This window comes from Schistocerca cancellata, chromosome 6, assembly GCF_023864275.1.
Source record: "Schistocerca cancellata isolate TAMUIC-IGC-003103 chromosome 6, iqSchCanc2.1, whole genome shotgun sequence".
NCBI lineage: Eukaryota > Metazoa > Arthropoda > Insecta > Orthoptera > Acrididae > Schistocerca > Schistocerca cancellata.
This window is the reverse complement of record NC_064631.1, coordinates 117,166,464-117,179,556: the sequence shown is the minus strand read 5'-3', so window position 1 is coordinate 117,179,556 and position 13,093 is coordinate 117,166,464. Positions and strand designations below refer to the sequence as shown.

The following is a 13,093-nucleotide window of genomic DNA, read 5'->3' as shown; positions in this document are numbered from 1 at the left end:
GTTGAACGATACTCGATAGAAACGGCAACTATTATCAACAGTTTTCCATTGTTTTCAGGAGCAGCTGCACTAGACCACGGAATCTGCCCCGCGGATTCGACAGGAAAGGGGCTGATGTTACGGCAGACTCAGGAAAGACAAATGCCCTGCTACTGCAGGTACAAGCAGACTTGTAAGTGGACCATGAGGCCCTTTTAATACCCTCCACGCAGCTCACACGTCTCGAAAATATGGTAAACAACTCCATGCAGAAATATACGTGGCCGCCGCCCTCGTCATTCACATGTGGGAAACAATAAAAATGACGACTGAGACGTTTTTAAGACCCAACTAGACAATACAGACAAACAGTCGAGGTTTTAACGCACTCTCGCCAAAAGTATCACTGACAAGCGCATTGAAATTACAGAACTGCAGGAAGCTCTCCTATACACTGGCCATTAGATCCACATACTCGCACTTCCGGGAGAGTTCTTGAGATACATAAAATTCGTGTCAAAAACTCACCACTGTAGGCATTACGCAATAGGGGGACCTGGTTGAAGTTATGGGTGCGTGTACCATTAACATGTAAATATTACCAGTTTGATTGTTTTGCTATGCAGACCTGCCCAATGGCCCGGGTAGCAGAAATTTGTGCACTTAGGAGTTACAAGAAATATTATTTGTATCACCCAACAGGAAGTCACATATCCTACTTTCCAAATCGCAATTACTGCAGTTCCGAACTGTGTCAGTCACTTTCGGCCCCAAAAACCCGAAACACATGTTCCCTGCGTCATGTAAGCACACAAGGCCTGCGACCTAATTCCACAGGGAGATCATTCAAAGTGAACCCGAATTCTCTCAAAAAACAGGGTCACACTGGCTATTCTCTGTGCTAAATCCAATAGTTGCCATTTGCACCTGCTAATGAAAATATCACAGAGGGAACAGAATTGCAGCGTCCGGGTTTGTTGATAAATCGCACAACGGGACATTTTAGGAGCTTCTTTCCCGTTACACGCCACTATCACCTGAACCACAACTCTAAACACCAACTATGCAGTCCTTCGAAATTCTTCCCACGGAAAATCTAACCCACTTATAAGACCTGCTAGATACTACCCTTCTTGTTTCACTGGATTAGACAAAAGCCACTGAAACGGTCGAGTGACGATGGAACACCTGCTCGACCATGTAACAAAATATCAGGTCCAACATCGCCATTGCTTCAACACCATAGGATCTTTCATCTCAGCCGTTTGCATAATTTTGATGGCAAAAAGTACTGTGTACTGCCTCCACAGATGGAGAGTTGCCCAAATCCTACCCTTATTATCCATTAACCAGCAGATCCGTAAAAGTCACGTCGGCATTAGTCACTCAATGCCCGTGAATGAACCAAAATGGTGAAAACCAAACAAGGGACGCAGAGACTCGTGTTTCAGCATCTCAGTGATATCGTGTACAGAGTAATACAAAAAACTGAAGGAGGACACGAAAAAGGGGTAAACTCACAAATGGAGTGCTTACTCCGAATAAGTGCATTAGAATGTAAAGCGTAGAAACAATGATGTGTAATTCGGTGTCTCTGTTGCAGCCAGATTCTTAGGCAGTAATTCGGTGTTCCGGATTAACCTAAGGAGGGAATAAATGTAGCGACAAAGACGTTTAGCCGCATGGGAAGCAAAGAACTGAAATCAATGATGTGTAAATCGGTGTCTCTGTTGCAGCCAGATTCTTAGGCAGTAATTCGGTGTTCCGGATTAATCTAAGGAGAGAACACATGTAGCGACAAAGATGTTTAGCCGCATGGGAAGCAAAGAACTGTAATCGGGCCGTAGCCACAGGCTATAGCAATGTCAACATTAGTCACCATTTTCATTACCATGAGCTCTTGGCTGAGTCTGTTACATTAACCTACGGCCACATAGCGACAGAGAGGTTCCAATCATTGATCCCTTTCCTTAGATTCCAAGTGGAAAGTTCTTCCCATACTCTCTGTCCTGGGCTGCGGTATTTAAATCCCCACATCCAGCCTGTTCCAAATCCTGGAACTTCCCTGACTCTATTCACTAGTGGCACGGCCTGTGCTAATTTCGTTTCTGTTCTTTCCAGCCGATTTTCTGAGGTGATCCCAAGCCAAGAGACGAGGCTTCTCATGGGAAGCTTAAGTACTTCGTATGTGCTCCTCTAGCTCCAAGTCAGTTCTTTAATGATGTTTAGGGATACTTGTTTCATTGCTGTGTTACTGAAATATAATTTTTGTCGATTTCGCCTCTAGAAATGTTGATAGCTTCTTAGGATATTCGGAATGAAGGAATAATGGAAATCACGCCACGAAGTAGTGGGGAGCGATAGGAAATGCCTAAGGAGAACGTGACTGAATTTAGGAGAACGAAATTCCATTGGAACGGAACTTGGTAGTAGCCTCACTTTGTGCAGTTATTTTGGGCTATACAGCCTGTAAACCTTCCGGCAGTACTATGATGTTGTGTGCTATATGGTAAAAATGCATATTTCTAATATCACCACACGTTTTCCTTACTACAAAAATCCACTGTTTTCATAATTGTTGTTAAGATTAACGAAGCACCCGCTACTTTGATCATATGTACATACAGTAAAAACCAAATGACTTACGCTTCTCTGCGTTGTCTCTCAAAATAACAAGTTCAGATTAAAGGATTCAATGATGTGAAGAGATAGTTTGGTAAATGAAAGAAACGCAATATTCTGATGATTAGTATTAGTTGATTCTGTCTATGAAATTTCATCACAAATTTTTTCTTCTCAGTCCAACTGGTAAAAAAGTTTTTCAGTACCATATACAGCATGAACAGCTGCAGACGTGATGACCACACAAGGGAGGCATTTATTCGTGTAATGACATAATACAAACAATATATTTTTCATATTTATTTCAAATAATTGCTGATCACTACACTCTAAATTACAATTTTAATAGCTACATTCTAGCACACCAACCAATCTGTTTGTGTCACATGAATATCGGCCGTAGTTTTATTATTTACTTGTTTCTTGACTTCTGACAAAGACACCCGCGTAAATAACCGCAAACCAAATTAATATTTCTTAGGTACAACTTTTACTCTTGCTATGCTACTTTTCCACAGCACGAGTTACGTCAAAAGTGAACAAAATTAGCAGTAGCCGCTTTGAAAAGCTTGGGTCGAGAGAGATATAGAGTTCTTACAGTCATCTTTATCACAGACGTATTTGTCCAGAAAGTCAAAAAGTTTTCAGAGAACAGAAATTAAAGACTAATGACGTATGATAATTATCATTGTCGTAATCAACGGCGAGTTTCGCTCTGTTTTTTCTGTCGGTTTATGAAAGAGATGCATTTGTCGCAGAATTGTTTTCGTGAATTTTTACCACCAAACAATAAAGGTGAACTAGTTGAACGTACGTGAATCATTTACACCTTTGTCAAACGTGGTGCTTGGAGAAATGTAATGCAATTTTAGGCATGAAGAGCAATGGTCTTTGGTTTCTTTGCTGGTGCACCTGACGCTAGTTTCTTACTGACTTTAGCAACGGCCTTGTCTGCCTCTTCAGATGAGGAATCGTCGTCTTCTTGAGAAGAACTGTCCCCAGACGAGCTGTCCGCCTCCTTGCAGTTGGCGGACCACGGGTAGTCGCACACTTTGAGCTCCGCGTTGAAGTGCAGGTTGGCGGGGCACTGCTTGACCGCTGCGACGCCCGACGCCTCGCACTGCAGGAAGCTGCCGCAGTCCTCGGGGTTGGGGAACGGCTCTCCCGCACCGCTGCAACCCGCGTTTGCTACCAGCACCTATAAATGGAAAAGCAGTGAGTGAAAGCTTCTGTCAGTGGAGCGAATTGGAAAAGTAGATATTTTTCCTAGTACAAAGGTCAACATCCATAACTTACAGGAAGGTAAAGACACTCTTGTTGTCGATAAATTTAAGAGGTGTAGCTGAAGGATATTACGAAATTCTTCTAGATCTCATGTATGGGGAGAAAAATGTAAAATAAGGCTCTGACTTTGATTTTTTTACGAAACCTTTAAATTATAGTAGCAATGACGTTAAGCATATGACATATTATGGAATTTGAAACACACTTCACTTATCAGGTATTGTCTCTTCCACCTGTCACACATCTCAACACATTTGCGGCATTGAAGCTTTTTGAGTTCAATAAGTTGACGTTGGTAGCCCTCGATAAACACGTACTATTCCTGTTTCAAGCACTGCCCTTCAGAATCGCAATTTACTTACTACAGAGTCACTAAAGAGAGGAAGGACTGAAACACAAATACGAGGGTTGACTGAAAAGTGCTCCCTCCATCTTCGTAACTCTTCAACAGTTGGCAGCATTGGTATGTGGCACTGGAAGTAGCTTCTTCGCTACAGTTCCAGTCGGCGGAAAGTCTTAACATTGAACGGTTGTGTTGTTGCACTGTAAAGTATGGAGCCCTGCGGAGACGGTCGGTCAATGCGATTTAAGCTACGTGCAGTCATTGAATTCTTGACGACAGAAAGTGTCAACCCCAAAGGAGATTCATCAGAGAATGAAAGGAGTTTATGGTGATTGTGTACATGTAAGTACTCTGCGTCGTTGGGCGAGTATGATGTTGAGGCGGGAACATCCGACCTGCGTGAGAAACAAAGAGTTGGAGGTCTTGGGACAGCAACCACCGAGTTTCACAAGTTGACAGATTGATTCAGGACGGTTGTCGTATCACTCAGAGAGAAATTACAAGCACAACTGGCATTTCATAAGAACGTGTGGGACACACTATTGCTTTGCTTGGCTATCGGATCTGTGGACGATGGTTACCTCGGATGACCCACCTCAACATCTTTAAACTTTTCCCAGTATGCTCTTCCCCCTGTGATTCTTGACAGAGTGTTCGCTACTGTCATCTGAAATTTGTTGCAGAGCTCAATTAGTCTTACTTCTCTCTCATTTCTACTATGATGGCCATACTCCGCCTCAACACTTCCTTCTATTCCTTCGCGCTTAGCCGCGTTGCAATGCAATAACACTATTAGAGTCAAGTCTCCCTCGACATACTCAATTACCAGTTCAGTACCCTCACATACTATCTCTATTTCTTCATCTTCTGCTTCCGACATATGCATGTACACCTGAACTATCGTTCTTGCCGTGAGTTTGTTATTGAATCTGATGATAACAAACCTAACAGTGAAATGTTCACTGCAGCTCACAACTCACTCTCTGCCCTACATTCCTATTCGCAATGAATACTACCGTCATTATACCATTTTCTGCTGCTGTTGATATTCTCTATATTAGTGTAGCTAGAAATTCTCATCTTCTTTCCATTTCACTTCATTGACCCGCACGACACACACATTGAGCCTTTGCATTTCTATTTTCAAATTTTCTAGCTTTAACACTACGTTCAGACTTCTGGAATTCCATGCTGAGATTCCCAGGAAGTTATCTCGTCGGTGGTTATTCCAGCTTTTACTCACGGTCACCTCCCCCTTGGCAATCTCCTCCTGAGATCCCAATGCGGGAGTAATCCGGACTCTTTCCCAATGGAGAGAACATCATGATCATTTTTTTAAGTAATAGGCCACACGTCCTGTGGATACACATTATCTGTTTTTAACGCAGTACTATCCATTGCCTTTAGCATCCTCATGCCGTCGATCATTGCTGATTCTTCCGCCATTTGGATTCAGTTACCCGTCCCAAGAGCAAGCGAGTGCCCTGAACATCTGTCCACTCTTCCGCCTTCTTTGACCAGACCGTTGGTAGAACGAGGGTGACTTCTTATCCCAGAAGTCTTGGGCCATGATTACTTACGATTTTTATTCAAAATATGACCTGGGTTCGAGTCCGGAACGTAGGACGTTGTGGTTAATAGTCAAGGACGCCATCCCTGAATCACGGGTGAACTATAAATGCTCCCATACCGTAACACCACCCCTGTCCTTTACTGTTGGTGCTACACGTACCTGCAGCTAATGTTCTCTAGTCATTCGCCACACTCTAACCCTTCCATCGAACTTCCAGCGGTTCTATCTTGATTCGTCACTCTAGATCACTCGTCCCTGCCATCCAGTGTCCAGTTTCGTCGCTTCTTAGACCACCTCAGTCGACGGACTGTAGTGACTTTAGAAGTGTGACTTATGAGAAACGGTTTGACCATTGTGTCCCATTGATTTTAACTTCATATGCGCAGTCAGTGCCAGCCTAAACTCACTTAGCACTTCGGAACTGACGGATAACTGCTTCCGCAGATTTCTTGCGATATTTTACAACCACTCACCGGAAAGTCCGACGGCACATGATGTCTTGTTTTATCAACGTCTGTTTCTCGCGTCTCAACTTCATATTCACGTTGCCACAGTCCACATGAGCATTGTTAGAAGTGACACAGGTTTCACTGCAGTAAAATGTTTCTGTTGAATTGTTTAATACAACCAAGTTTGATGTGTTGATAAAAAAATATTCACTTTCAGCAAAACAGAAAAAAAGCCTTTCTCATTCGACTCGTTCCTGACAGTATGAGATAAGACAATTTAATCACGTCTTCGCTGGAAAAAGTTCTCGTTTCTGAATCATCCTGCGTCTGTTCGTAAGTATAAGTCATGCTGAATCTTTGTGAAATGCGGCAAAGTTTTCTGACTACTTCTATTGATTCGTTCTCGAATAACACGCTGTATACGGTTATAATACAGAAGTAGTATACGAGCTACATATTTTTGTGGAAGCAGATCTGACTTGTGACAGAAGACCCCTGTTTTCACGCGAGTTAGATTACAAAATATCTGAGAAACCTAGTAACTTCTGTGCAATCTAGACAAACCTAGAGAAAAACATCTTACGTTCCGAAACATTTAAAATTTTGATGGCAGTGAGAAAAGACTTATAAGTCCGTTTCTACCGAACAAAATTCTTACCATATGGCGCTGTCTGAGAGTCGCTGCATGGCTAACAACCACAAGCGAAACCAGCAGACAGCTTGCAATCAGGAAAACACCTGCAAAGGAAATAAGTTGTTCATATGCCAAACTGGAATAAATTGTATATTACTGAAATTACAAAGAGTGATCTCAATACGTTGAGAACGATGTAGGTGTAATGCCCATTGATAATTGCTTATAAATGAAAAAAAATTATAATGAAGTGCACAGAATAGATTTAAAGTTGTTATCAATGTTTATCACACAGTCATGGTGTACAGCTAACGGAATGGAATTCAATGAAATACTTTATCTTTAGAACAATGGCTAACATAGCCCCGGGAAGGGAGAGCCCTGCTTGTGTATGTGTCTCATCATCAGTCGTTATTTGTTTCACAAACGAACCCTGCACTCAGATCAAAGTCAAAGTGAATTAAAGCAATGACCTGCTCATTAATAATACTTTAAAAATCGGTGAAAACTGATGTCATTGGTGAATCCTTATATTTAGCCGCATGAGTGTAAAACTAAATGAGTTCCAAAAAATGCAAACATTACAGCTGATCTCTTGCGGTGGTTGCTTGTAGTCCATTGAGAACATTTTTAAACACCTTGTAAATCTGTTGTTTTCAATGCACTCCCACAGATTATTTCTCACACTGCATTCTAGGCTACCGATTACATTAGGGACTGTGATTGTAACATGGTAATTAAGCAAATGACATCGGTTGTCTAACTACTTTTTTATATTCCGAACAAGCCATAAAAATTCACAGCCCACTATTACAGACTGCATGCTCCCTTAACTGACTCTATACCACGTATTACAAAAACAATATTTAATTTCCATAATCTCTAAGTAAGACAGAGTTCGAAGTTTCAACTTGGTATAGAAAGCAGTACTTGCGTCGACATCGAAATGAATGTCATAAATTTACTGTATTGCTCAAGTATCTTGTTGTCCTAACTCATAAGCCGCAGGAATAACCTACTACCTTCCTTGGCCTTTTAATCACTAACGTCGATATAACAAATTCTTACTTTGTTCCGTAATACATAAGTTAGGAGGACATTAGTCATGAAAAGTTCCGCTTATCTTGAGGCAATTCTAGTATAGCCTTTCTCAAGATATCAGGTATCAAATTTGTGGTAAACGGAAGCTTCTATGGAATTCTGAGGCATATTGTCTTACGTCAGTCAATTACCGAGGACCGTTGGAGCCCCGCACCAGTAAAGTCTTAGTACGTTACAAAATTTAGTGCAATGAAAGTTGGGTTAAAAGTTCAGTCGTATGCGGCTTGCAGGAGGCGAGCTCCGAGAACTTACCCCTCATGATGGTCGTTCTCTGCGGTCCGTCTAGATGACCATCCCTCGTTTTTGGCGAGCTTAAATACCCGTTTTGTGCGTCACGGATCCTGATAGAGCAAAATAGAAGCAAAGATACTGACAGATAAGACTTACACGGTCTCTAACAGAAGATTTAGTTGTCATTAATATTCGAATACATCAAACACTTCAAAGCTTATTAATTTTGACGTGATTGCGGAAAACAGCGCTATCACAAACAGGTTGCGCAAAAGGCGTGGCTTTGGCAGCAGCGGTACGTGTTTTCTTGGACACGTTGTCTCACTCGCTCACTTTACACAGCACGGTGTTTATGGGTAAGCAGTTGCACAAAGTTAAAAAATAGATGATGACTATTATTACGGAGAAATTACTTTCTGGCTGCAAATTACATTAGATTCAAGCTGTTACGTAAGTCAGTTCTGTGTAACCCACATATAAAAAAATGTATTATTATGTCTATAGTGTCCTCACCATCCAGGTCAATGGTAGAAGGAAGGATGGCAGTACAATCTTCAACGTTCTGTTGCGAAAAGATTATTGGAAAAGAGATTCCTGACTGAGTGAACGTGTGTGCACTTGGATATGAGTTACGACCCTGTTCACGACGGGCCGTAATAATACTTTAATTATCAGCTCGAAAAAAATGAAGCTGTAACCTTGAAAGCTGGTTGTGGTATTAGGCCTCTACGTATTTATCCTTCTCTACCTCATATGTTTCCCGACAAGGAATGATGTAACAGTAATCTTCATTGTAGGAGATTTGCCTCTGGTTGCTGAAGCAGCGATCTATCTGGAACAACACCTCATCATCATTCTGGATTCTGGAAATGCATACCACACAATTGTTGCTTGATCCGATGAAAGAGGGAGAATCCACTGGAGGCTACGTCAGGAAAATGTGGGAGGTCAGGCAAAATTTGATAATTTACAGAAGCATCATGTTACTATTCTGGGCAGACTGAACCGAGGTGTGGTCGTGGAGCGAAAATACCAATACCTTTCCCAAGTACTTCAGCTTGACAACCTCCCGTTAACCTCGTCACTAGGTTCCGTAAGATGTTCTTTAGACGATCATCCGCAGCACCACACCACGGATGTCGCAACAGACTTTATTTCTTTCTGAAATTGTAACAATTTGTTTGTATAAAGCTGTATATCTCATTACCGATTTATGTCCCATTCGGATAATTCCTACGTTTAGCGTCGTTGTGTCCCCCACCCCCCTCCCCCTCGCTCACTCTCTCTCTCTCTCTCTCTCTCTCTCTCTCTCTCTCTCTCTCTCTGTCTCTCTTCGAGTTTGTTAAATGACACTAGTTACACGATTTCTTGATGTTCAAAGTGCATAACTAGAACTGCTCCATATCATGACAAATTGCCAGAAACGATTATGAGAAAATTACGTGGTGCAATAAATTATTATATAAATATGAAAAGGTCTGCTTACCTCCGTTTCGCAATTATTAATTTTTATAAATGGCGCAGATTTGTAACATTGGAAAATTAGGCTCAATGATCTTACTGCCGCCAGAGTCCATATTGTCACACTTTTCTTGCCAAAATGTATCGTTCTGCAGAGTTTCTATCAAATTATTAAGACACATTATGTAACTACCTGTTTCCTCGCATCATATGCCACACGCTTCTGCACTTCACATACGAACTAAACCTTTAGTAGCTTGAAATAATAATGGGTCAGACTACACCTCTCACTGTATTTATGTATACCCTTAACTTCAGTATCCCATAATTTGGTAATTATTTAAAAGTAATTATTTACAAGTTTAACTCTGTAATAGTACTTTTTCTTTGATTCTTCATCCCTTTTTCCCTTTCTTCTATTTATTTTACGTGATTGACGTTGTGTTACATTTTTATTCAATTAAATTCAATTCAATTAAATTTGACAGTGTCTAGCAAGAAAATTACGATTGTGTCAGTATATTCGCATTGTGAAGGCGCAGATCAAGATAAGATGGATAGTTTTTATGAGGCACTCAGTGATGTAGTTGTTAGAGTAAACGACAAGGACAGTGTTCTGCTCAAGGGTGATTTTAACGCCAGGATTGGAAATCGAACAGAAGGGTATGAAAAGGTTATGGGTAAATTTGGAGAGGATATGGAGGCCAACAGGAACGGGAAACAACTCTTGGATTTCTGTGCCAGTATGGGCTTAGTAATCACAATCTCCTTTTTTAAACATAAAAACATTCACCGGTATACTTGGGAAGGCAACGGAACCAGATCTGTCATTGACTATATAATAACAGATCAGGAATTCAGGAAGGCTGTGAGGGACACACGTGTATTCAGGGGATTCTTTGATGACACTGATCATTATTTAATCTGCAGTGAAATTGGGATTGTGAGGCCGAAAGTGCAGGAGGTCAGGTCCATATGTAGGAGGATAGGAGTGGAGAAACTTCAGGATAAGGAAATCAGGCACAAGTAAATAACAGCCATCTCAGAAAGGTACCAGTTAGTTGAATGTAGTCAATTACAGTCATTGGAAAAGGAATGGACAAGGTACAGGGACACAGTACTAGAAGTGGCTAAAGAATGTCTTGGAACAGTAGTGTGTAAAAGTAGTATGAAGCAAACAGCTTGTTGGAATGACAGAGTCACGGCAGCCTGTAAAAGGAAAATCTAGAAAAGACTTTGGAAACAGATTGGAGACTATGGGTCAAGCTGCTGCAAAACCATTCTGTATTGTCATTAGCAATCTTCGAAAGGAAGATAAGAAGGAAATGACAAGTATTTTGGACAGGTCAGGTAAACTGCTGGTGAATCCTGTGGATGCCTTGGGGAGATGGAGGGAATATTTTGAAGAGTTGCTCAATGTAGGTGAAAATACGATCAGTAATGTTTCAGATTTAGAGGTAGAATGGGATAGGAATGATGATGGAAATAGGATCAGATTTGAGGAAGTGGAGAAAATGGTCAATAGATTGTAGTGCAATAAAGCAGCTGGGGTGGATGAAATTAAGTCGGAACTCATCAAATACAGTGGAATGTCAGGTCTTAAATGGCTACACAGGATAACTGAAATGGCCTGTGAGTCGGGACAGATTCCATCAGACTGGACAAAAGCAGTAATCACACCAATCTTTAAACATGGAAACAGAAAAGATTGTAACAACTACAGAGGTATCTCTTTAATCAGAGTTGTGGGTAAAATCTTCTCAGGTATTGTTGAAAGGAAAGTGCGAGTATTAGTTGAGGACCAATTGGATGAAAATCAGTGTAGGTTTAGGCCTCTTGGAGGTTGTCTGGACCAGATCTTTAGCTTACGGCAAATAATGGAGACGTGTTATGAGTGGAACAGGGAATTGTATCTATGCTTTATAGATCTAAAAAGGCATATGACCGGGTTCCTAGGAGGAAGTTATTGTCTGTTCTACGAGAATATGGAATAGGAGGCAAAGCAATTAAAGGTCTTTACATGGATAGTCAGGCAGCAATTAGAGTTGACGATAAATTGAGTTCATGGTTCAGAGTAGTTTCAGGGGTAAGACAAGGCTGCAACTGTCTCCACTGTTGTTCATATTATTTATGGATCATATGTTGAAAACAATAGACTGGCTGGGTGAGATTAAGATATGTGAACACAAAATAAGCAGTCTTGCATATGCGGATGACTTAGTTGTGATGGCAGATTCGATTGAAAGTTTGCAAAGTAATATTTCAGAGCTAGATCAGAAATGTAAGAACTATGGTATGAAGATTAGCATCTCCAAAACGAAAGTAATGTCAGTGGGATAGAAATATAAACGGATTGAGTGCCGAATAGGAGGCTCTATGGTCAGCAGTCCCCTAGAACTTAGAACTACTTAAACCTAACTAACCTAAGGACATCACACAACACCCAGTCATCACGAGGCAGAGAAAATCCCTAACCCCGCCGGGAATCGAACCCGGGAACCCGGGCGCGGGAAGCGAGAACGCTACCGCACGACCACGATCTGCGGACCCAAATAGGAGGAACAAAGTTAGAACAGGGGACGGTTTCAAGTACTTAGGATGCATCTTCTCACAGGATGGCAACATAGTGAAAGTACTGGAAGTGAGGTGTAGCAAAGCTAATGCAGTGAGCGCTCAGCTACGAACTACTCTCTTCTGTAAGAAGGAAGTCAGTACCAAGACTATCTTTGCACCGTTCAATCTTTCGACCAACTTTGTTGTATGGGAGCGAAAGCTGGGTGGATTCCGGTTACCTTATCAACAAGGTTGAGGTTACGGATATGAAAGTAGCTAGGATGCTTGCAGGCACTAGTGGATGGGAACAATGGCAGGAGGGTGTTCACAATGAGGAAATCAAAGACAAACTGGGAATGAACTCTATAGATGTAGCAGTCAGGGCGAACAGGCTAGATGGTGGGGTCATGTTACACGCATGGGAGAAGCAAGGTTACCCAAGAGACTCATGGGTTCATAGTAGTAGGTGTAGTAGAAGGGTTGTGTGGGCGCACGACAGCAAGGTCTTCAGCGCCCGTTCAGTATCATAGTGAGACGGGTGTCAAGAAAAAAAACTCAGAACATTTACATATAACGGAACAGAAAACACGAGGAACAATCATTGAAAAACATGTGCTCACCCACACCGAAGCGTGGGATGAAGCAGGGCGTCAACAGTAAAACATGAACAACACGGGAAGAAAAAGGTAGAGGGTGCTAATACAATGTGGCAGATGGAAGTGGCTGGCTGACCGCAAGGAAAAAAGGGAGGAGTCAGCCACTCTGCAATACACTAAAACCTCCAGCCTAAAAGTTTAGGCCAGAGTCCAGACGCATCACAAAACTTAAAAACCCTAGACACACACGTCTCATCGTTAGCTAAA

The 13,093-nt window shown here is 41.6% G+C and overlaps 1 protein-coding gene and 1 long non-coding RNA gene across 7 annotated transcripts in view; one reads left to right on the top strand and one right to left on the bottom strand.

Moving 5' to 3' along the window:
• Positions 1 to 13,093, top strand: part of LOC126190903 (uncharacterized) — a 554,406-nt gene that overhangs the window by 77,047 nt on the left and 464,266 nt on the right. The window lies entirely within an intron of this gene.
• Positions 3,403 to 13,093, bottom strand: part of LOC126190901 (probable chitinase 10) — a 362,914-nt gene continuing 353,223 nt past the window's right edge. For 3 of the 5 annotated variants that reach the window (XM_049931528.1, XM_049931529.1, XM_049931527.1), the window contains exon 3: positions 3,403 to 3,799. In XM_049931528.1, coding sequence (XP_049787485.1) covers positions 3,470 to 3,799 — 330 coding nt within the window. In that variant the 3' untranslated portion in view covers positions 3,403 to 3,469. Of the gene's footprint in view, positions 3,800 to 6,908; positions 6,989 to 8,237; positions 8,269 to 13,093 lie in introns of those variants that run through there. The other 2 variants (XM_049931522.1, XM_049931525.1) reach the window with 2 other exon arrangements.